At 38.7% G+C, this 21667-nt stretch overlaps 1 protein-coding gene across 1 annotated transcript; it reads left to right on the top strand.

The window, feature by feature from the left end:
- Nucleotides 1–15635: 15635 nt before the first annotated feature.
- On the top strand, nucleotides 15636–21392 carry LOC145602352 (putative protein S-acyltransferase 22). Its single transcript, XM_081658544.1, has 9 exons — nucleotides 15636–16084; nucleotides 16173–16286; nucleotides 17818–18225; nucleotides 18461–18529; nucleotides 18628–18699; nucleotides 19315–19443; nucleotides 19618–19698; nucleotides 19813–19995; nucleotides 20237–21392. The coding sequence occupies exons 1-9, from the start codon at nucleotides 16043–16045 to the stop codon at nucleotides 20993–20995; spliced, it is 1857 nt and encodes a 618-aa protein (XP_081514670.1). The 5' UTR covers nucleotides 15636–16042; the 3' UTR covers nucleotides 20996–21392.
- The last annotated feature ends 275 nt before the right edge of the window (nucleotides 21393–21667 follow it).

Below are 21667 nucleotides of genomic sequence, written 5' to 3'. Positions count from 1 at the left end.
AAGCCGGTATCATATCCCGTAATTGGTTTTAATGGGTCGACAGTGAGGCCAGAGGGGAGTATTGTGTTGCCTGTAAGGATGGGTGATGGGCCACAAGCAAGGAATGTGATGGCAGAATTTTTAGTGGTGGATGTCAAGTCGGCTTATAATGCAATTATCGGCAGACCGATAATTCATGACATGCAGGCTGTGGTATCAACATACCATTTGGCTATAGCCTATGTGTCAAACCTGGGAGCCGTGGAAAAGGTGTATGGAGGCCAGGTTATGTCAAAAGCCTGTTATGTAACAGCGTTGAAGAACCCAGTTGGAAGTACTGCAGTTCCATGTAACCCAGCAAAGGAGAGTGAGCCGACAGTGCAAGATCTGGCCATGAAAAACTTCGATGCAAGGCCCGAAGAAACACCAAGGCCGTTGCCAGGAGGAGAAACCATCCAAGTTGAGTTACAGCCAGGCAACCCCAGTAGAACAGTGAAAGTTGGGGCTGATATGGATGTGGAGACTAGGTGCAATCTGATAAGTTTATTGCGCGAGAACGCTGATGTCTTTGCGTTCTCGGCCAGTGAGATGCCAGGAATACATCCTGAGGTAATGGAACATAAGCTGAATGTTGACAGAAAATTCAGGCCGATAAGGCAGAAGAAGCGCAACTTCTCGACTGAGAAAATAGAGGCGATCCAGGCCGAGGTGAATAAGCTCTTGGCGGCAGGGTTTATAGAGCCCTGCACGTATCCAGAATGGTTGGCAAATGTAGTTATGGTGAGAAAGCCGACAGGGAAATGGCGGATGTGCGTAGATTTTACAGACTTGAATAAAGCTTGCCCAAAAGATTGCTATCCGCTACCTCGGATTGATAGACTGGTTGATTCAACCTCCGGTCATGCAATGCTTAGTTTTCTAGACGCTTTTTCAGGGTATCATCAGGTCAGCATGCATAGAGCCGACAGAAATAAAACGGCCTTCATAACGGATGCAGGTGTGTATTGTTATAAGGCAATGCCGTTCGGACTGAAAAATGCTGGGGCAACTTATCAGAAGTTGGTAGATAAGATTTTTGAGAAACAGAAAGGGCGGAATGTTGAGGTATATGTAGATGATACGATAGTTAAGAGCAAGAGCACAGAAGACCATGTAGCCGATTTGAAGGAAACATTTGAAACCTTGAGAAAGTATCAAATGAAGCTGAATCCGGAGAAGTGTGTTTTTGGAGTGAGATCAGGGAAGTTTCTGGGCTTTATGGTCAGTGAACGAGGGATAGATGCGAATCCAGATAAGGTGAATGCAGTGCTTCAAATGAAACAACCACAAACCATTCGTGATATACAGAGGTTAACGGGCAGGATGGCAGGGTTAACCAGATTCATCAGCAAATCAGCTGATAAGGCTCTTCCGTTTTTTATGGTGCTGAGAAAGAATAAGGCGTTTGAGTGGGGAAAAGAACAAAGTGATGCCTTGGAAGTAGTGAGGAATCATCTCAAATCTCTTCCCACAATTGCCAGGCCTGAGAAGGGAGAAGTATTGCAGTTATACATCTCGGCGTCACCAAAAACGGTAGCAGCCGTTTTGTTGGTTGAAAGGAAGAGACGTCAACAACCGATTTACTTTGTCAGCCATGTTCTGAATGCGGCAGAACGAAGATATCCAGTTATAGAGAAGATGGCTTTATCTGTATTAATAGCGGCCAGGAAGTTAAGACCTTACTTTGACGCACATCCGATAGAAGTCCTCACCAACCATCCCTTGGAGAAATCATTGCGAAAAATGGATACGTCTGGAAGGTTACTTGCATGGGCAGTAGAGTTGTCGGAGTATGAGATAAGTTACAAGCCTAGAACATCAATTAAGGCTCAAGCACTATCAGATTTCATTGTAGAAACCACATACACAGATGAAGAAGAAGAGTTGGGGACGTGGCAGGTATCCGTTGATGGGTCAGCCACAGCAACGGGGGCAGGCGCTGGGATTGTGATAACGGCCCCAGACGGAAAAATATTTGAATACGCCATGAAATTCAAGTTCAAGGCAACAAATAATGAGGCCGAGTACGAAGCTGCAGTGGCTGGAATGCAGCTATCGATAGCGGCAGAGGCAAAACGGCTAGTTCTGACAACTGACTCACAGCTGGTGTCAAGCCAGTTCAGTGGGGAATATGAAACTCGAGAGCCGGCAATGGTGAAGTATTTGGAGAAAATGAAGCAGTTAGCGGCTCAGCTGCAATACTTTGAGATTAAATTGGTTCCCAGATTGAAAAATGCTCAAGCAGACGCACTGGCAAGATTGGCAAGTTCAAGTTTTAATGACTTGGAGAGAACAGTAATGGTTGAGATACTCAGGCAGAGAAGCATAGATGAGATACCGGCAACTGTCTGTTCTGTTGAGATAGGGGATCAGTGGTATGATAAAATACTGGCATACATTGTTCATGGTGTAGGGCCGACAGACAAGGGGGAGTTAAAGAAGTTACAGAAGGATAGTGTGTGGTTTGTTATGTATCAAGGCCAGTTATATAAAAGAGGGTTTTCACTGCCGTTACAGAGATGCATAACAGGATCTGAATCGGTAAAGTTAATGGAAGAATTGCATGAAGGAAGTTGTGGAAATCATCTTGGGGCAAGAGCCCTGTCCAGAGAAGCTATGAGAAGGGGATACTATTGGCCGACAATGAACGCCGATGCTTTGGCTTATGTTAGAAAATGTGAGAAGTGCCAAAAGTATGCCCCAGTTATCAACCTCCCCCCAAATGACCTTACGCCGATATTAAACCCAGTTCCATTTGCCCAGTGGGGAATGGATATAGTAGGGCCGTTCCCATCAGCCACAGGAGGCAGAAAATATCTGATAGTAGGAATTGACTACTTCACAAAGTGGATAGAAAAGATCACGGCAGCAGAAGTGAAGAAGTTTATATGGAAAAATATCTTTACAAGGTTTGGGTTGCCGATGGCGATAGTTTTTGATCATGGAACTCAATTTGATTGCAAGCCAGTCAAAGATCTTCTGATGATGTATAAAGTGAAGTTTGCATATGCAGCAGTATGCCATCCACAATCAAACGGCCAGGCAGAAGCAGCAAACAAGCAGATCATAACGGCCATAAAGAAGAAAATCGAAGATGCAAAGGGTTTGTGGGCAGATTTGATACCGGAGATATTGTGGGCAAATAGGACAACAATAAGAGAGGCCACAGGAGAGTCACCATATAACCTGGTTTTTGGGACAGAAGCAGTCATACCGGCAGAAGTTGGACTGCCGACATTCAGAGTTCAGCATTACTGTGAAGATCAAAATGATTTACTCCTACGACAACAACTGGATTTCTTGCCAGAACTAAGAGAAAAAGCAGCCGTTAAGTCAGCTGCATTCAAGGAAAGAATATCTAGGGCATATAATAGAAGGGTATCCCATCGGCCGTTACAGATAGGGGATCTGGTGCTACGAAGAACCGCCGCAACCGGTAAGGGAAATGAAGACGGGAAACTGACTGCAAACTGGGAAGGACCTTATCGGATTAAAGCTATCATCGTCCAAGGGTCATTCTACTTGGAAACTTTGGATGGGACTCCTCTAAAGAATGTATGGAATTCAGCTGTATTGAAAAAATACTATGTGTAGAGAATAAACCTCACTTTTTGAAGCTGATATCGGACAAAGATATCGGTGATGAATGAAGAAGTATTCAGGCAATGTGCATTTCAATAGGCATCCTCCATTTAACAAAACATCGTTAAATGGGACGGACAGCTCAAAACCGCTTCCATGCAGTTAACAGTTATACAACCTGATCAGTTGTATACGTTAACTCATGAGGTTGCTGGTTCAAAGTATAAATACCGGCCAAATCAATTCGAGTATATGCCGACATGAGGCATAGCTCAGAATGTGATCGCCGAGAGGGTACCTAACTGACTGTAATATCAAAGCAGTGGGTGACCGTTGTTATAATCTGAACCACCAACAGCCGGCCAAATCAATTCGAGTATATGCCGACATGAGGCATAGCTCAGAATGTGATCGCCGAGAGGGTACCTAACTGACTGTAATATCAAAGCAGTGGGTGACCGTTGTTATAATCTGAACCACCAACAGCCGGCCAAATCAATTCGAGTATATGCCGACATGAGGCATAGCTCAGAATGTGATCGCCGAGAGGGTACCTAACTGACTGTAATATCAAAGCAGTGGGTGACCGTTGTTATAATCTGAACCACCAACAGCCGGTTACGAATCAGTATACATAGCTCCGAGAAGAACTATGTATACTGAGGGGGACAAGGAGTACCATAATGATATATTATGTTGCTTGCATGATGATATGTTATTTGGATATGTTATTTGGATATATTATATGCTATTGGAGGTTGTATGGTATGTTGCTTGCATGATGATATGTTATTTGAAGAATATTTAAAATTTCAAAAAATGTTTAAAGTTTTCAGTACAATAATGGTATCCATAGTATGTCGGCACCTTTTAAAATGCAGTCTTGATAAAGTGTCCACCAAGGATGAAGTTTCGAAGTCTGGTATCTACAGAGGCCGACATTCTTTAGAGAGCTTTCAGTGGCAGATTTCAAGCAAACTACCAAGTAAGTTTTATTTTTTACAAGTTCTTCTCTATATATATGCTTAATTTGCAAGATTATGCAGTTATCATACTGGAATAATTGTAAACAAGTTAGAAAATAGCAGATAGAGAGCAATACAGTTATAGCGAAAAGTGTACAAATTTATACACAGTTAATACATAATAGATAAAAATAACAATCGACAGGCATCACCACAAAAAAAGGGTATATGCCGATAAAACAGCACTGTCAAAAGAAATGTCCATACATACAAAAAACAAGTAAAGTTATAGCTGATAAGGCCCAATGATACAAGACCCACAAGAAGATGTCGGTGATGACTGCCCGCCCCTTCAAGATTGACCGTTTTCAGGCACCGGGGAGTCCAGAATACTGGGGTTGCTGGGGCCGTCATCAGCAGTTGGCGCCAAGTTATATAAGTCTTCTTCGGAGAATTGCTGCGCCTCAAAGCCGGAAGGAATCTTATAGGCTTCCTCGCTGAAAGCCTTCTCAACTTTTGCCCAATCATCCTTCTTCCAACCGGCGGCGTGGGCAATACACCTCTGAGCAGCAGTCCAACCCCCATCGAAACGGTCTTGGAGTTTGGAGCAGAACTCATCGGACGCTAGATAACGGCCAACCGCACGCTGACGAATACCAGGTTTGTCAGCCTCCATTTTTTGAACCTTCTCTTCAAGGCTCTTAATTTTGGTTTTGGCATCTTCGAGGTTCTTCTCGACGGAAGGAAGACGTTGGATGGCTTCATCTTTTTTGGCAATTTGAGTCTTCAGACTCTGCACTTCCGACTCTAACCCAGCAACTTTCTCAGCCTTGACGAATACCAGGTTTGTCAATCTCCTTGTCGTCATTTTCTTTTATCTTCCTCAGATCACTGAGGGCCTTTTCAGCATTCTTGATGGCCTCCTGCATGGCGCTTTCGTTGGCAGATGCTTGATGATGTTTTTCCTGGTAATAGCGGTACATCTCAACCAATTCTGTGCCAGACATGACGGCCTGTACGATACATACAAAAAAAAAAAAAAAAAAAAAAAAACCGATATCAGTACTTGAAATATATATATAGAAATACCAATAGTAATAAGAGATAAAGACGATAAGTATATACGCGTAAGTAATACACTAACCTTCATCAAATTATGCATGTGAGACGCAGCAAGGGGGCCGATTGGACCAGCGGGTCTGTCCATTGGCAGCGTCAGGTTACTCAGCAGCCGGTAACCGAGATTCCCACCTTGCATAGGGTCGTCGGTTATCATGGATTCATTCCGGCCGACATCCATGGCTGGTTGCCAGCGGTCGCCGGAATGGCCAGGAGGGACAGAAAACCCCCTTAAAACTTCCTCTGGAAACCGTCCAGACACTCGTTCGATCCACTGATTGGATCGATAAGTCAAGGCCGGAATGCTGGAGTCCGACCCAACTGTCGTAGGAGCGATTACGGTTGTAACCTGAGGCTGAGGGGGAGACTCGGCAGAGGTGAGATCTTCAATCTCAATACCCTGAATGACCTTCTTCACAATGGCCTCGGGGCTTTTAACTTGGCTGGCAGTCGGGGTCTTCTCAGGAACCGACTGCTCTTCATTTTTCTCGGGCGCCGATTGATCCCTTCTCTTCTCGGCACGCCCTTCAGGTTGCCGAGGGCTTGAGATCACGATCCCACCCCGCCGATTGGCAAGAGGTGTAAGTTTTCTTTTCTTAGCATTCTCATCGGCCATGATCTCAGCTCTTCTTTTAGCACTGATGGCTGGAGCGCGACCGCAAACAGTAGCAAGGGTGTCGTACGGATCGCAAGCTTTGGGACACCGCCTGATAACCCTAGTCCCGTCAGCAGATAGGCCGAGTAGCCTATTATCCAACTTATCGGTACCTAGAAAAAGAAATAAAAAAAAATCGGTAAAATGCAAAAAAAAAAAAAAAAAAAAGGAGAGAGATACAAATGATAATAAAGAAAGGACGAGGAAAGTAGCATGTAAGCTATGCCGTCTTCGTCATAGAAATAAGAGAGTGCATAGGAGTAAAAGGAAAAGTAAGTTATACCATGCTGGTCAGTCCAACAGAGACCGACGCGTGATAGCGGCGCGTTGCCCAGAATGTAACTCACATTCGGCACCCACACCGCAGGAATGAGACGGACTTTGCCGTCACCTTCGTCGAATTCGGAAACGTCAAAATGGTTGACGGCCCTCTCTTCATGTTTCCCGAGATCTCTCTCGGGGATTGAGTCAAAATGAGGATGAGGCTTGAAAAAAGTCCTTCTCAAGGGATAATCATCTGGAACAGACATGAAGAAAAACTTGTCCTTCCAGTTTTTGCAGCTAGAAAGTTTTGGATGGACGGTATATTTGTGAGGTTGAGTGTACAAAGACCACCACCCATCAGACTGTCCATCTCTCTTCAGGGTAATTAGCCGCCGAAATACATTAAGGGTCAAAGGGTAGTTCCGATAAAGCATAACCCAAACTGTGGCAATAACGGCACGAATAGTTTGAGGGGTTAGCTGAACTAAGCAAACGTTCCAGGCCTTCAAAATTTTGGCTACAAATGGGTGTAGGGGAAAACGGAGACCGAAGTCTAGATGTTTCAGATAAACGGCCACGGACCCGGCTGGGCAATCCAATACTGAAGCACCAGATGGAGGAAGAGACAACTCATAGCCGTCAGGAAGATTAAAAAACCTCTTCGCACGACGGCAGTAATCTTTTGTAATTGCCGTTTTCCTAAAAGCTTCACTTATTGTTTCCTTCGCAACTTTTCCATCGTTGGCAAGGACTATGGGTTGTCGGAATTCAGCCCTGTCAGTCTCGGAATTGTATCCTTCGTCCAAACTCTCCTCTTGGATAACCTCAGCCGTTAAATCAACAATGTTATCCCTACTCTCGTTATTTACACTATCTTCCTGAGCTTCGTCATCTCCTAAAACTGAGTTGACGGCAGAATCATGCACAGGAGATACCTGACCTTCCTGGGGGTTTGGTGGGATGTCGTCCCCAAGTTCTTCTGAAGAAGAACTTATAACCTGACCTTGACCAGGTCTTTTACTAGATTCCGCCACCTTAGCGGCCTCAGCTGCCTTAGCTGCTTTGGCAGCCTCGGCGGCTTCACGAGCAGCAACTTCAGGCTGATAACTGGTACTCCTTACCCTTGGCATGGTGTTAATACCTATATTGCCAACGTTAGTGCCGTATTGGTTAAAATAGCGTCTCCCAGTAAAGTTGCGTAAGTGATAACGGACACTAACAGGCTCAACGTCAAGAATTTCAGTATCGGCAGGAATATCAGGGTTAAAGGGGTGAAAGGCACTTTCACGGTGAGCAATAGTCCTATGTATCATAAAAGCGCGTTTTTCTTCTTCAGAAGTTAACGTCTCAAAGGGATAGTCGATATTGTCAGAAAGGGAAGATGAATTGCCCCTATTACTACCAGTTTCTTTACCTAAAGACTGCCTAATTAAACGACGCCTAGCAGTACTAAGGTTAGGAAAGTTCTCTTCAACACTATCCTCAGACATTTAATTGAATATAAGCACATAAAACAGCATAAAAATCAAGGGTTAGGGTACGAAAATACCTTCGAAGAAAATCGCAAAAAGAAGGAACGCCTTTTACAGATGAAAGCGACGAAGAAAGAGAAGGAACGCCCGACGAGACGAAATGCACAAACTAAGCGCAAGATTGATAAGAATTTCTTTCGGGAGAAAATTAAGAAGGAGAAGAGGTGTGAAATGGTAAAAATGGTGGATTTTTGATCTAAAAAGGAAAAACTGAATCGCCAATTGAAATGAAAGGCGGTTCAGGAATCCTACGGCTGTTAATTAACAAGCCCTTTCAAAAAGCAACGGCAGGATTTGTGACACGTGTAAATATTTTCCCGCCTAAAAAAAAAATTAGTAAAATATATTTTTAGGAACGGTTACACTTCAATTTTATTGCAAGTAGACCTTGTATGCTATCAGCACACAAGGTCACTTGGGGGGGAAAACGGAGTTTTTCGCTCCCAGATAGTTTACAGCAAGTAGACCTTGTCTGCTATCAGCACACAAGGTCACTTGGGGGGGAAAACGGAGTTTTTCGCTCCCAGGTAGTTTACAGCAAGTAGACCTTGTCTGCTATCAGCACACAAGGTCACTTGGGGGGGAAAACGGAGTTTTTCGCTCCCAGATAGTTTACAGCAAGTAGACCTTGTCTGCTATCAGCACACAAGGTCACTTGGGGGGGAAAACGGAGTTTTTTCGCTCCCAGATAGTTTACAGCAAGTAGACCTTGTCTGCTGTCAGCACACAAGGTCACTTGGGGGGGAAAACGGAGTTTTTCGCTCCCAGATAGTTTACAGCAAGTAGACCTTGTCTGCTATCAGCACACAAGGTCACTTGGGAGGGAAATGGAGTTTATACAAGTATAAAACTTCTCAGCAAAAGAACATAGAGCTTAAATATAGACCTACAATACATATGTGCAGGCTAATTTATCTGGATATAAATCAAGCAAGCAAGTAAGATGAATTGTGACGAAGCCAAGACAACAACATCAGTAGTAAAACTTTGTTAACAAGTGGTGCTTGACAGAGTACAAGAAACGTTGCTACAGTAGAATTTACACCACAAGGAAAACTCTAAAGAATGAGATGTGGAACCCAAAGTTTGTTTCGTCGGAATCAGCTTGTTATTGGTATAAACTGAGCACGATGATGAGTAATCATACGTCCTCACTTGGGGGGCTAATTGTATGGGATGATATCTGGCATGACCGATATCTTATGAAAACATGATCAGGTTTTAGTAATCATGGAGAAGATGCTGATATGTCACAGATTGAAGACATGTCGGCCCACCGAAATGTAACACGTGGCAACAGAAGCTCGACACTTGGCACAAAAGGCTCTGCATGGATGAGAGCCACCTGTCAAGATAAACCATTATAAATAGTAGGTAAGACCTCATTAATGAGGGCATTAATTACACTCTTTATCTCTCTAATCTCTCTCTACTTTCTCTCTCTCTTACTTTCTTTTTCTTAAACACCTTTTTGACTTTATCATCGGAGTGGTTATCCCCGGATCACCCCGGGGTTAGCTAACTTCTTCTCATTGTGTAGGTTCTCAGCTTGCCGATAGGAGTATCAGGATCTCAAGTCCAAGTTCTCTGTGGAGTCGGGATCAGACAGAAACAGATCCTATGTTGAATTTATGGGTTTTGATTCTCCATTGTGTTGTTGAAAAGAGGAATTAAGAAGTATTCTCTATTTGATAATATAAGGTGATTAAAATTAGTCAAAATTTAAAGTATAAAGCTTGAACTCTAAATAGAATTAAGAAGCAATGTATATGGAAGAGTTAAAACCTCGTATTAAAGGTGGCATTGGATCAAGCTGGCCCATGACACAACACAAGTCACACAATAACACAATCCAACATGAAAAAAACACGCCAACGACACAAGACAGGCACAATATGAGTAAATGACAACTAATGTGTGTGTCGAGCTACGAATCATGCATGAGACACTTTTGTTTGATTTGTAGAAGTATGATGAGGTAGGCAATGCACAACTTGCTAAAATAAGTTTATTTGACTTAGGGCTTGTTTACATTTATTTAATTTCAGTTCAGTTGAGTTCACTTCAGCTCCAATCAGTTCAGTTCAGCTCCTAATTTCCTTCTCTCATAAAATATTCATTTCAGCTCTGCTCAGTTTAGTCCAATTCAGTTCAGTTCAGCTCCAATAAGTTCAGTAAATGTGAACAGACCCTTAGACACGTAACGTAAGTAAAACTGACTAAGACAAAAAAACATGAAGATCAGTATCGAAATCGGAGGTGATCATATTATTGTGTCTGGTGCAAGAATCGCCCTTGTGTAGAGGATTTTGTAGGGCTTTCTACTTCCCCTACCACAAAGGCGCAAATGGCTGAACCTAATTTTCAAAATCCCAACAGCTATCGAACTCATAACTTCATAAGCTATCCATATACTCCGTAGTATTATAGTCCACATGTCTTTGTCCAAGATCCTGCCAGTCCCGTCTTTGCGAGATAAAGCTCAATACCCAACATGAAACAGCCCACTTCGTAACATGGAATTGGAGGCCTACTTTCCAAATGTATTCGCTCCTAAACTTTGAGGCCCAACTTTCATGTTCTTTGACTTACAGGAGTACCACCCCAACCAAATTATTTGCCTTTCAAACAGTTGAAAACTACTTCGTATTTCAACATTACTAGATTGTATCAGTGCTAACACAGGAGATTTACGTAGTGGTATGTATATTTAGAAAGTAAAAAATAATTATAGAAAAGGGTTTTTTTTTTTTTTCCTTTGTTAAGTTGGAAAAAGGGTAATAACTAGGGGTTATTGCGGCCCCCAAAAAAAAGAGTGCACCAAATTAAAGGATTGGAGCTTTGGAATTATGTAGTGAGAAGTTAGAAAAAAAAAAGGTTAAAATTATTATAAAAATTAACAGATACCTGATTTTCACTTATTTGAATTTATCTGAATTTCTTAAACCTTATTCAAATTTGCTAAGTATTTTAGTAGAAATTTGTAAGTGGGTAACCTTATTAGAGTTTATTACAGCTGAAATATTTTATATGCACCCGGGTGTATGGTGCAACCAAGTACCAACTAACCCAAAGTTAGGCCATGTTTTGATTTACTAAACTGAGTTGAACTGAACTGAATTGTTTATGAGAGAAGGAAATTATGAACTGAACTGAAATTAAGCTAAAGAGAACAGGTCCTAAGTTTTTGCTTTTCATTTGATGATTAAACGGAAAACAATTATCAAAATGAGAACAAATGCTCATGGGTGTACCGTGCACCCAGCTGTATATAACAATCTCTCTATTTATGCAAACAGTTATTTTATCCAGCTTTTTAAAATTTCTTATAGCACTGCAACACACTATCTCCAAATGCTAAATTTGTGCGCAAGTTGGAGATTCTAATAACGTTTGAAATGAATTTTCAGCACGCACTTTCCTAATTTGAAATTTGTATACTTTATTATGATCCTTAATCCTACATTCTTAATTATTACGGAGTATATATTTTTCTTCTCTTGCGGCCGTTGCTTTTATTTTTTATTTTTCAAAATAATTGTCAAATGCTGTATTTTTTTTCTTTCTTGGAATACCTTATTCTCTAAAGAGCTCCTCTTGGATAACAATTTAGGCTATGTTTGATTTATCACCTGGTTTGATGTGATTTGATGTTGTTTATTAAAATCTAATCCGATCGGTCAAATATCCATATTTGACCATACCATACACTAATTTGTAAGATAAACTCATCAAAATAAATTTCATTAGAATCGTATTAATATGCAATTTGCACATACTAAATTTTCATTATTCTTACAAAATTAAATATGTTTAATGATAACGCTTATAATCAAGAGATAAAAATCTGATAAGTTTGAATTTTAAATCAAGTCTGATTTGATTTCTAGAATAAACCAATATTGTATCAATTTAAGTGAGCTTAACTGAAAGTAGCCATAATTAATCAACCTATGTAGACTCCTACAAATTTCGTGTCATTATCCTTGTTGTAACACTTAAAATGAACGAAAAGAGTAACTTTTAAACCATTTTTATTCACTAAATGAAACTATAGGTTTGCTCACCTTAAAAGTTATCACCATTGTCAAAAATAAATAAAAATAAAAATTATCACCAATGCATTCCCTAAATCTAAATTCTTCATAGGGTCTGAATTGAGCTGAATTAAACTGAACTAAACTGATTAGAGCTGGACTGAACTGAGCTGAAATGAATTATTTATGAGAGAAGGAAATTAAGAACTGAACTGAAATTAAGCTGAAGAGAATAGGCCCTAATTTAAGCACCAACATCAACCCATCTTTTCCTTCTACTTCTCACCCAAGCTTAATAAGACAAGAAAAAAATTGTCTCTAAAGTGGGATTACAATGGACATTTGACTAATGCAAATCAGTTAATCGATCATGTAAGCTTTATCACATTCTTACATGAATATGGTCAATATGAAAAAGTTGGCCCAAATTCTTTCCAAGCGCTTGTGGACAATTAACAAAACTTTGGTACTCCGTATTAATTAACTAATGTATGTAATAACTAATAAGATAGGGATGTATAAACTAATTAATTAATACACAAAGAATCTCAAGTCTAAAATATTGTCAGCCCTTAGCTTGTTAGTAGATATCACGGTTATCGGAGGCATAGAAGCTGAACAAAGATCTGAAGCACTACATCCAAAAGTCTTTTCTTGGAGGGTACAACTACGCATTTTTTTAATGGAACTAGTAAGTTTTGAAATTAGCAACACGTTTTAATGTTGTAATCCGTATGTCTTTTTTAGGTAATGCCATTGCTGTCCATTCTTCATCACTCTCCTCTAGGTTCTTCTTTCTTTTCGGGGCTATATAAAAGGTATTTTTTTCTTAGAAATGTCTATTGTTAGAGCTGATAAGAACTGGCATGACACGACACAAATTGAATACGGAGTATGAAAAAAATGGGTTAGTCTTATATTTTTACGATCTTAATTGGATAGAGGTGGGTTAGTGTTGAAAATCCCAGCACAAAAATAACGCGCAATAATTTATATGTGGATTACTAATAAACATTTTGAACAAACTGTTTTTTTTTTCCCCATATATCATGAACGAATCGAACACAAAAAAAAATGATAGGTATCAAGGTTCATCGACACGCTTTATTAAACAAACCAACACGATACGACACAACATGTGTGTTAAATGGGTCGGGTTAGGTTTTTTGAACCCGTGTAATTTCTAACATGAACACATACAACACGACACTATTCGTTGCTCTAATCGTACAACTTTTTTTTATTGATCAAAATTTTGGAAAACAAATAAGTGTATATTGAGCATTTGTAGTGTAAAAAGGAGAGATACATATTACACAATATTCAATTTTCTTAGAGGAAAACAATCCGTGTTTGTGAAACTTTCTTCGTAGTTTCTTTCCTGGTGCATGTTAAAAATTTGATCAATGATATCTTTAACTATCAATAACTATAAATTGTTCAGAATAAACGACACAATCAAACTTGATACATATGTCAACGCACTAGTTTGACCTTAAGGCAATGTTTAGTTCACCTTATTTTAGAACCTTGTTACTTATTTGTAAGCTTACTTATAAAAACATAGCAAAAAAAAAAAAAAGATTTAATTAGTAATCTAAGTGTGCTTGTTATTATATATACACATTTTAAAAAATCTTTATTAAGGTTAACATGCGACTAACTCATATCAAATCATAACCCAGCCTACTAATACATGAGTAAATGGCCACTTAACATGCAAAGAGATTTTAAAATGTACTCAAATCACATGTGAGTATGTGACCACCACAAAAAAAAAAAAAAAAAAAAAAAAAAAAAAAAAAACCTATCTTAATAAATTGCCACTAAACATGAAAAACTTTTTTAATATACAGTCAAATCACATGTGATACATAGAAACAAATCACTTAATTTTGACACGATAATGAGGAAACAAATTGCATTGAGCCTACACTTAAACTCAATACAAAAATTAATGGATCAAAACTTTACTTAACACAACCCAATTTGTTATTTACCTTGCATGATTAAATACAACCTAAACTCAACATAGTTTTTTGTTAGGACCAAATTAATTCTTATCTACTAACTACTTAGGGCATGTTCTCTTACGTTGAAATTCAATTCAGTTCAATTCAGTTCAGTTCAGTTCAGTTCAGCTCAGCTCAATTCAGTTCAGTTCAGCTCCTAATTTCCTTCTTTTATAAAATATTCATTTCAGTTCAGTTCAGTTCAGCTGAGTTCAGTCAGTGAGAACAGGCCCTTACTCCTACTTTCATTTCATTTGACTTACAATTTATGTTGTCTCGATCAAAAAGTTAACATTTGGCTATATACATCTTCAATTGCTTACATGCAAAAAAAGAAAAAAAATTAGAAAAGTTGATGATTTAATATACATAAAAATAAACCCGAAACTATAATGATCCAACCGTACCCTAACCCAACTTCACTTGGCCCTAACATGGTCATATTGGTCAATATATTACTTTGATAACATAAATGATTATATCTGTAAATAACTTAAAAGTACAAGCATTTTAAATTTTCCAAATTTTCTTGGTCGATTTTATAAAAAATTCTGCATGTTTAAATCTTTTGAATGACCTAAATACAAAAAAAATATTAAAAAAAAAAATAATAAATAAAAAAAATCGTAAAACTGAAAAAGACATTTTTCAAACTTGACATAAAAAAAATATACATTTGGATTTGAAACACAATTATGTTATAATTTGAACATTGTCCAAACCAAAATAGGTCACAACAAATTCAATTAACTCAACCTATAGCTGATCGAAGGTGGTCTGGTCCAACCCGACCTGATTTTGGGCGGGTTTGGGAAGACGTTTTATGCGAATTTAGGGCATGTTCTCTTACGTTGAAATTCAGTTCAGTTCAGTTCAGTTCAGCTCAGTTCAGTTCAGTTCAGTTTAGTTTAGCTCCTACTTTCCTTCTCTTATAAAATATTCATTTCAGTTCAGTTCAGTTCAGTTCAGTTCAGCTGAGTTCAGTTCAGTTCAGCTGAGCTCAGTTCAGTTCAGTTCAGTTCAGCTGAGTTCAGTCAATGAGAACAGGCCCTTAGTTGATTTTTTTGGCTAGGCATGAGAAATGCGCTAATTTTTTTGCCCTTGGCCCTACCTTAACCCAGTCCGGCCTTCCCGATGATCACCTCTAATTCAACCTTAACACAAATTTGACGTGATAGCAAACCTGAAATCATATTGACCCAACTGTACCCACTTGACCCAACCCTGACTCACTCTAACAGAGACACCAACCCATACAATCCATCCATTATAACCAACCGAAAACCACCCCGTCTCATCTCAAACACGGGATTCGATAGATCTACTTTATCCAACTCTACAAGCTGTACACAAAATTAAGGACATGGGTAGAAAGGTAGATACCTAATGGCAAATTAAAACTAGGCAAAATCAGCCAAAAAGTGTAAAAGAAAAGGGCATTAGGCCCCTTTAGCTATCGAGTGACTATAATTGGTCTTACAAAAGAAATGCAACCACCACTCCAACACTCCTTCTCCTCCTCTCACTCCACACAACACAACACTCTTTCTCTCTCCTCATTCTTTCCTGCTGCTCCAGATCTCCATAACCCCATTCTCTAAAAGCTCACTAAACACTAGATTATTACACAAAACCCCATTTTTACTCTTTCTCTTTCCTCTTTCTTCATTACCCACCTTTTATTTCTCCCCCCAAAAAATTAAAAATTAAAAAACAATGTGTTTCTTCTCAAACACCGATCCAAACCATTCTTTCCCCGGGAATTTAGGGGAAGTTTAAGCACATTTTCTGCTTGATTTTTCTTTAATTTTTTTGGGAGTTCAGCATTTTTTAGTGGGTTTAATTTGTAATTTCTAAAATGAGAAAGCATGGATGGCAACTTCCTTATCACCCACTTCAGGTGCAATTTTTTTGTAAATTTTTTGTTGGTGAATAATTTCTAATTTTCTGTACTAAATGTTGGTTAAATTGTTGAATTTTGGGTGCAGGTGGTAGCAGTAGCAGTGTTTTTAGCACTGGGTTTTGCATTCTATGTATTTTTTGCTCCTTTTGTTGGGAAGGAGCTTTACCAGTATATCATAATGGGCCTCTACACTCCTCTTGTGAGTTTATGTTGTCTTGATGAAGTTGAGATCTGGTTTTTATTTGATTAATTTGACTGTAGAGGGTGCGCCGAAAGGCAATGATGTAGACGAGATTTGATCCGGGTTTTGGAAACCACTTTAATCATCTTATTATGATGTGTTTTATTTGTACATTTTGTTTTGGGTTCTAATTCTGGGTTTTATTTTTTTAAGGGGTTATATTGAATTTAATCAAATTATCTGCAAATGGGTTGCTTTTTCCTTTTCTGGGTTTGATTTTGAAAATTTGAGTTTCCTTTTTGTCGCTACATAATCTAAGAGCACCAATGCCATTACTTTTTCTTGATAAGGGAAGATGAAATATTTGTCTTCTAGCAACTTTTTTGATTTTTTCAAAATATTCCTTATTATGTCACTTGAATTATGCTGTTTATCTCTTCAGAAATTGTGATTTAATTATCAGATTCCATTTATAATGTGGCAAATCCCAGTTAAATAGATAATTGCTGCTTAACATGACATTATAGGATTATAATTCATACTATTAACTCAATGGGTTTTGTTTTTGTTTTTTTAGTGCATATAATAAAATTATGTTTGGCTTATCCTTTATACTTATTGCTGGCTAGTGGCTATGTCTGATTCATATAATTCAATGGGTATTCTGGATTTTGGCGTTTATGCTGACTTATAGTATTACGGACTCGATTCTTCCAAGCAATAATTTGACGAAATATACATTGTTAAATGTTTTTATTTGTTTGTGTTTTGTCTTTATAATTATCTTTTCTCATTTTCTAGTGCAACTTACTATTTTTTTGAAATGATGTGTTTATTGTAAAAACTTTTATGAAAGTATTAATCTATTATTGAGTTCATGGATACATACTTAATGCCAAGCTTTGGTTCAGAACTTCCCACTACATAATTGCATTTGTGGAATGTCCGTTAAATATTTTTGTTACCAAGAAATAAGTTTGTTGCTTTCATTTTATATTAGTGTTGGAATATGACATAATAATTCCCTGAGAAAAAGTTGGTAATGGTATTGTTATCAGCCGATTCCATTAATATTATAGCATGTTTCGCTTTATACTTTGTACTAGTAATTAAACATTAAAATCCACTCATGATGATTTGAAATTTCTAATTTCATGGCCTTTACTATGTGGATGCGATTCTTGTGCTTCGATTACATCATTACAATGATAACAATCCTACACAAAACCTCCGTAATCATAATATTTTGGCTGTCAGTGAAGTTTCTCTCATCTACTTTGTCTTTACATTTTGGCTTGTTTAGAAGTTTATATGCTTTCTTGTTTCTAATTATGTCCTGGAGATAGATTTGAGTTATAATGCCTCCATGGTTCATACAAACATGTTGATTCACATAAGTTCAGTTGCACGATAAAGCATGCATGTTTAGAGAATAAGCATCAATCTTATCTAGTTCATGTCATGCTAATTTTTTTTCTTGATACTCAGTGTGAGTTGTCCTTGAGTAGGATAATCATTAATGTTACATTGCCCCTTTTTTTCTTTCCAGATAGTAAGTGCATTTGGACTATATATCTGGTGTGCAGCATCTGATCCAGCGGACCCGGGAGTTTTCAGGTCTAAGAAGTACATTAAAACAGCATGCAAAGGTGAACACACTGAAGCAAAGGACTTAAAACTAGGAGGGGAATCTGCTTCATCTAAGCAATTTGTGATTTCTGGGGAGAATGGTGACAAAGCTCATGATGGAAATGTCAAGAGCACAGATGTTAATATGGAAGATTTTGATGCTGAACATGAACATAATGTTAGATCATCAAGTTGTTCATCTTGTGTTTTGGGAGTATTGTTCTATCCTTGTACTTTTCTATGCAACTGTATGAGCTCATCTGAAGAGTCTTCTGAGCGGCAAGCAAGTGAAGATGGAATGTTCTATTGCAGTTTATGTGAAGTTGAGGTATCTTCAATTACTTGAATTCAATTCTCCTTACATTTGCTCGAGCTAAAAATGCTATTGAAAATTTTAAAAATGTTCTCATGCTTTTTTTACATTATAGAAGTACCCCTTTTCAATTGGATATGCACATTCTGGTGAATTGCGGGAAATTAATTCGTATCTATAGTTATGAAATCCTCTTAATGTCTTTACTTTTCATTATTTTGCTGTAGTTTAAATGATGTCTATGATGTAGGTATTCAAGTACAGCAAGCATTGTAGAGTTTGTGATAAATGTGTTGATCGTTTTGATCACCACTGCCGGGTATGTGAGAGGCTTGGAGCATTTATACCTTACAGTATTTGATTTCTTAATATTGCCTTGACAAGCTTTTCATTTCTGCATGTATTCTTGATATGCAGTGGCTCAATAACTGTATAGGTAAAAGGAACTACCGGAAATTTTTCACTCTCATGGTTGTGTCACTTCTATTGGTAAGTAGAAAGCATCCATCACTGGTGTATAGATATCTGACAAAGAATATACTGCTTGTTTGGTATCATTGAGATTATATTTTTTTCCATTTGACATTTAAGATAAACTTGTTTTTATGTGGTTTCAAATATTAGATTTTCTATGCTCTGCTATTGGGAGTTCTAATCAAGCAGCTCAATAATCTGAAACAAATAATCCAAATATTTATGCAGAAAGAAAACCCTAGCTATTTAAATTAGCCCTGATATAACTGGGCATAAGTCAATTTTAAAATGCCAGCTTGTATCTTGAATAATTTATTTCTGAATAAATGATTTCTGAAAACTACTGAACAGTATTTAACACTGCTGATTCTGAAGTTTCCATTACTACTTTGGATTGAAATCAGGCAAGGAATTTATGAAACTATTGTAATTATGGATGAGGGGGGCAACTTACCATTAACCTAGAGACAGCTTTTTCTTGCAGGCTTTAATAATTAAAGACCTTAGGTCACCTGTGTTTACCAAACCAGAACCGTGTCAATAAAAATAGAGCATTTATTTTCATGTCATTTTTATTTTAGATAAATATTGACAGGTGTGTGCATGGCATGTTGGGCTTTGAGATTGCAGCTAATTCTTCAATGGTCAACTGGGATCCTTGTCTTGATTTGCACTTTTCTTGAGAGGAAGAAATTCAGTAGCGAGATCGTTGCAAAGCTGGGAAGCAGTTTCTCTATGGTGCCATTTATTATTGTAGTGGTTAGTACCTAATTTTGTCCACGTTATTTTTTATTGTGCTGTTTGTCAGCTCACACTAGTGTACTTACAATTATAACATTGCTGATGTGGGGTTTAAGGAAAGGATTTATGGAGTTTGTAGTTCACTTGTGGTAGTGCTGACCATCTTTCTTGGATTATGCTATAATTTTGTAGGCCATGTGCACCATTTTGGCTATGATAGCAACCCTACCACTGGCTCAGCTTTTCTTCTTCCACATCCTCCTCATAAAGAAGGTAAAACTGACATGCTCTTGCTTTTCATCTTGCAATATCATTGGAACCCGTATTTTATCATGATGAAGGAAAAGAAATGTTGGAAGTATAATCTTTCAAATACGTTGTGTCCAGGGGCTTAGCACATATGACTACATTGTAGCTCTGAGAGAGCAAGAACAACAAGAAGTTGGAGGTGGACAGAGTCCTCAGATGTCTCAAGTTAGCTCCCTTACTGGATTAAGCAGTGCTAGTTCATTCAATACTTTCCGACGGGGTGCATGGTGTACACCTCCACGGTTGTTTCTTGAGGATCAGGTAATTTTTATAAGATGCTCCTTTTAAAATTGGCAGCTTGTGACCATGAACCTCACAAGCACAACTAGTTGACTATCATAGACTTTCATTCCTCGAATCATCCTCCATAAAAAATAATGTACAATTATATTGCTGCCATACTTTTGACATTCACAGAGTTTTGTATACTAAGCTCAGTGATATTATTATACTAAAGCTATGAATATTATGTTAAATGGTTGCATTTCTGCGTTGCTATCAGTTTGATGTAGTTCCTCCAGATACTGGATCGGTGAGTTCCTATGGCAAAAAGACTGCTATGGAGGAACCAATCAAGAAAAAGAATCCTGCAGTAAAGATCAGTCCATGGACATTGGCACGCCTAAATCCTGAAGAAGTTTCGAAGGCTGCTGCAGAGGCAAGGAAGAAATCAAAGATTCTGCAGCCTGTGATAAGACGTGAGGGCCCAATTAACCTTGAACGGGACAACAGTTTTGGCAGTGGCCGCCGGATAATCTCCAGGCTTGACCACAGCAGAAGGCGAAATAGTAAACGGGTTCGACTGCCGTCTGATCTTCCAATTGAGCAGCTTGTGAATGTATCTGCAAAAACAGCGAAAGCATCATCCAGCAGCTTGGCTCCTCTCCAGCTAGAAGCAAGGAGTGCCTTCCGAACTAGCCTGGCCATGTCGAGTGGAGCTAACATGGCTGGCTCCTCTCCTGAGAGCAGCTCGCCTGATGTGCATCCATTCCGTCACTCCTCTTCTGGCGCAGAAGAATCTAGAAGGCTTACTGGTTTGTCAGTGGCTGGTGGAGCTGTACTGCCTGGGTTGCCACTGTCAAGGTCGACCAGTGATGGGTATGAACCTTCTGGTGGAGAAGATAGTGACCAGGTTCCTTCAAGGCCAGTTGAAAGAACAGTGAACTGGAGTAGTTTACTTTTCAAGTCAAACCAAGATGGAGGAATGCTTAGTCTTAAGGGACCTTCAGCTTTTAGCCAGGGCAATCTTAGAAAGTTCTGAAGGGATGGAATTTAGTGAATATGATGATTTATTTTTTAGGGTTTTGGAGGGTGAATATCTTTCATTTGCGAGTTTCATAGCTCGCTAATGTCCTGAGAGTCGGTTGGTCAATGGAGGTAAGCAGGACACGAAGATGCATGTAATGCAAGATGGATGGATCACAAGTTGCTGGACTTAGAAGGCATTGTGCAGGATCTAACTTCGAGTGATCATGCTATTTTAGCAAAGTTTTTGAAAAAAAAAAAGCCAGGTTGATGTTGTAGAGCATGTTGCATTTACCTGCATGTGTTTAGTTTTTGCTAGAAATGTCGCTGTCTTCGTTGTTTGCAACTGAACTTTCAGATCTGTGTAGCACCGTGAAAAACGTCAAGATAACTTGAATTCTTTGATTACATTATTCCTCAGTGACTTGCCGTTTCTATTCTCATCATTCATCAAGGCAATTTCACCTCTGTTTAAACAATACGAAGTATATTTTTTCTAATTATAGTTCCACCCAGAAAGCAGGATATTACTTGAGAAATATGTTCACTGAAATAAACAGTAATCTGCAGAAAGTAATTCCGTAATATTACTTGAGCTCGCATCAACTTGCTCATCCAAACTGTCCTAGAGATCGAATTGAACTTTGAAATACCTAGTAGATTATAACTAAATATATTCGTACTCAAT

Source organism: Chenopodium album, chromosome 21, assembly GCF_948465745.1.
Source record: "Chenopodium album chromosome 21, dcCheAlbu1.1, whole genome shotgun sequence".
Lineage (NCBI taxonomy): Eukaryota > Viridiplantae > Streptophyta > Magnoliopsida > Caryophyllales > Amaranthaceae > Chenopodium > Chenopodium album.
The sequence above is the reverse complement of the archived record's forward strand: the minus strand, read 5'-3'. Positions and strand labels throughout refer to the sequence as shown.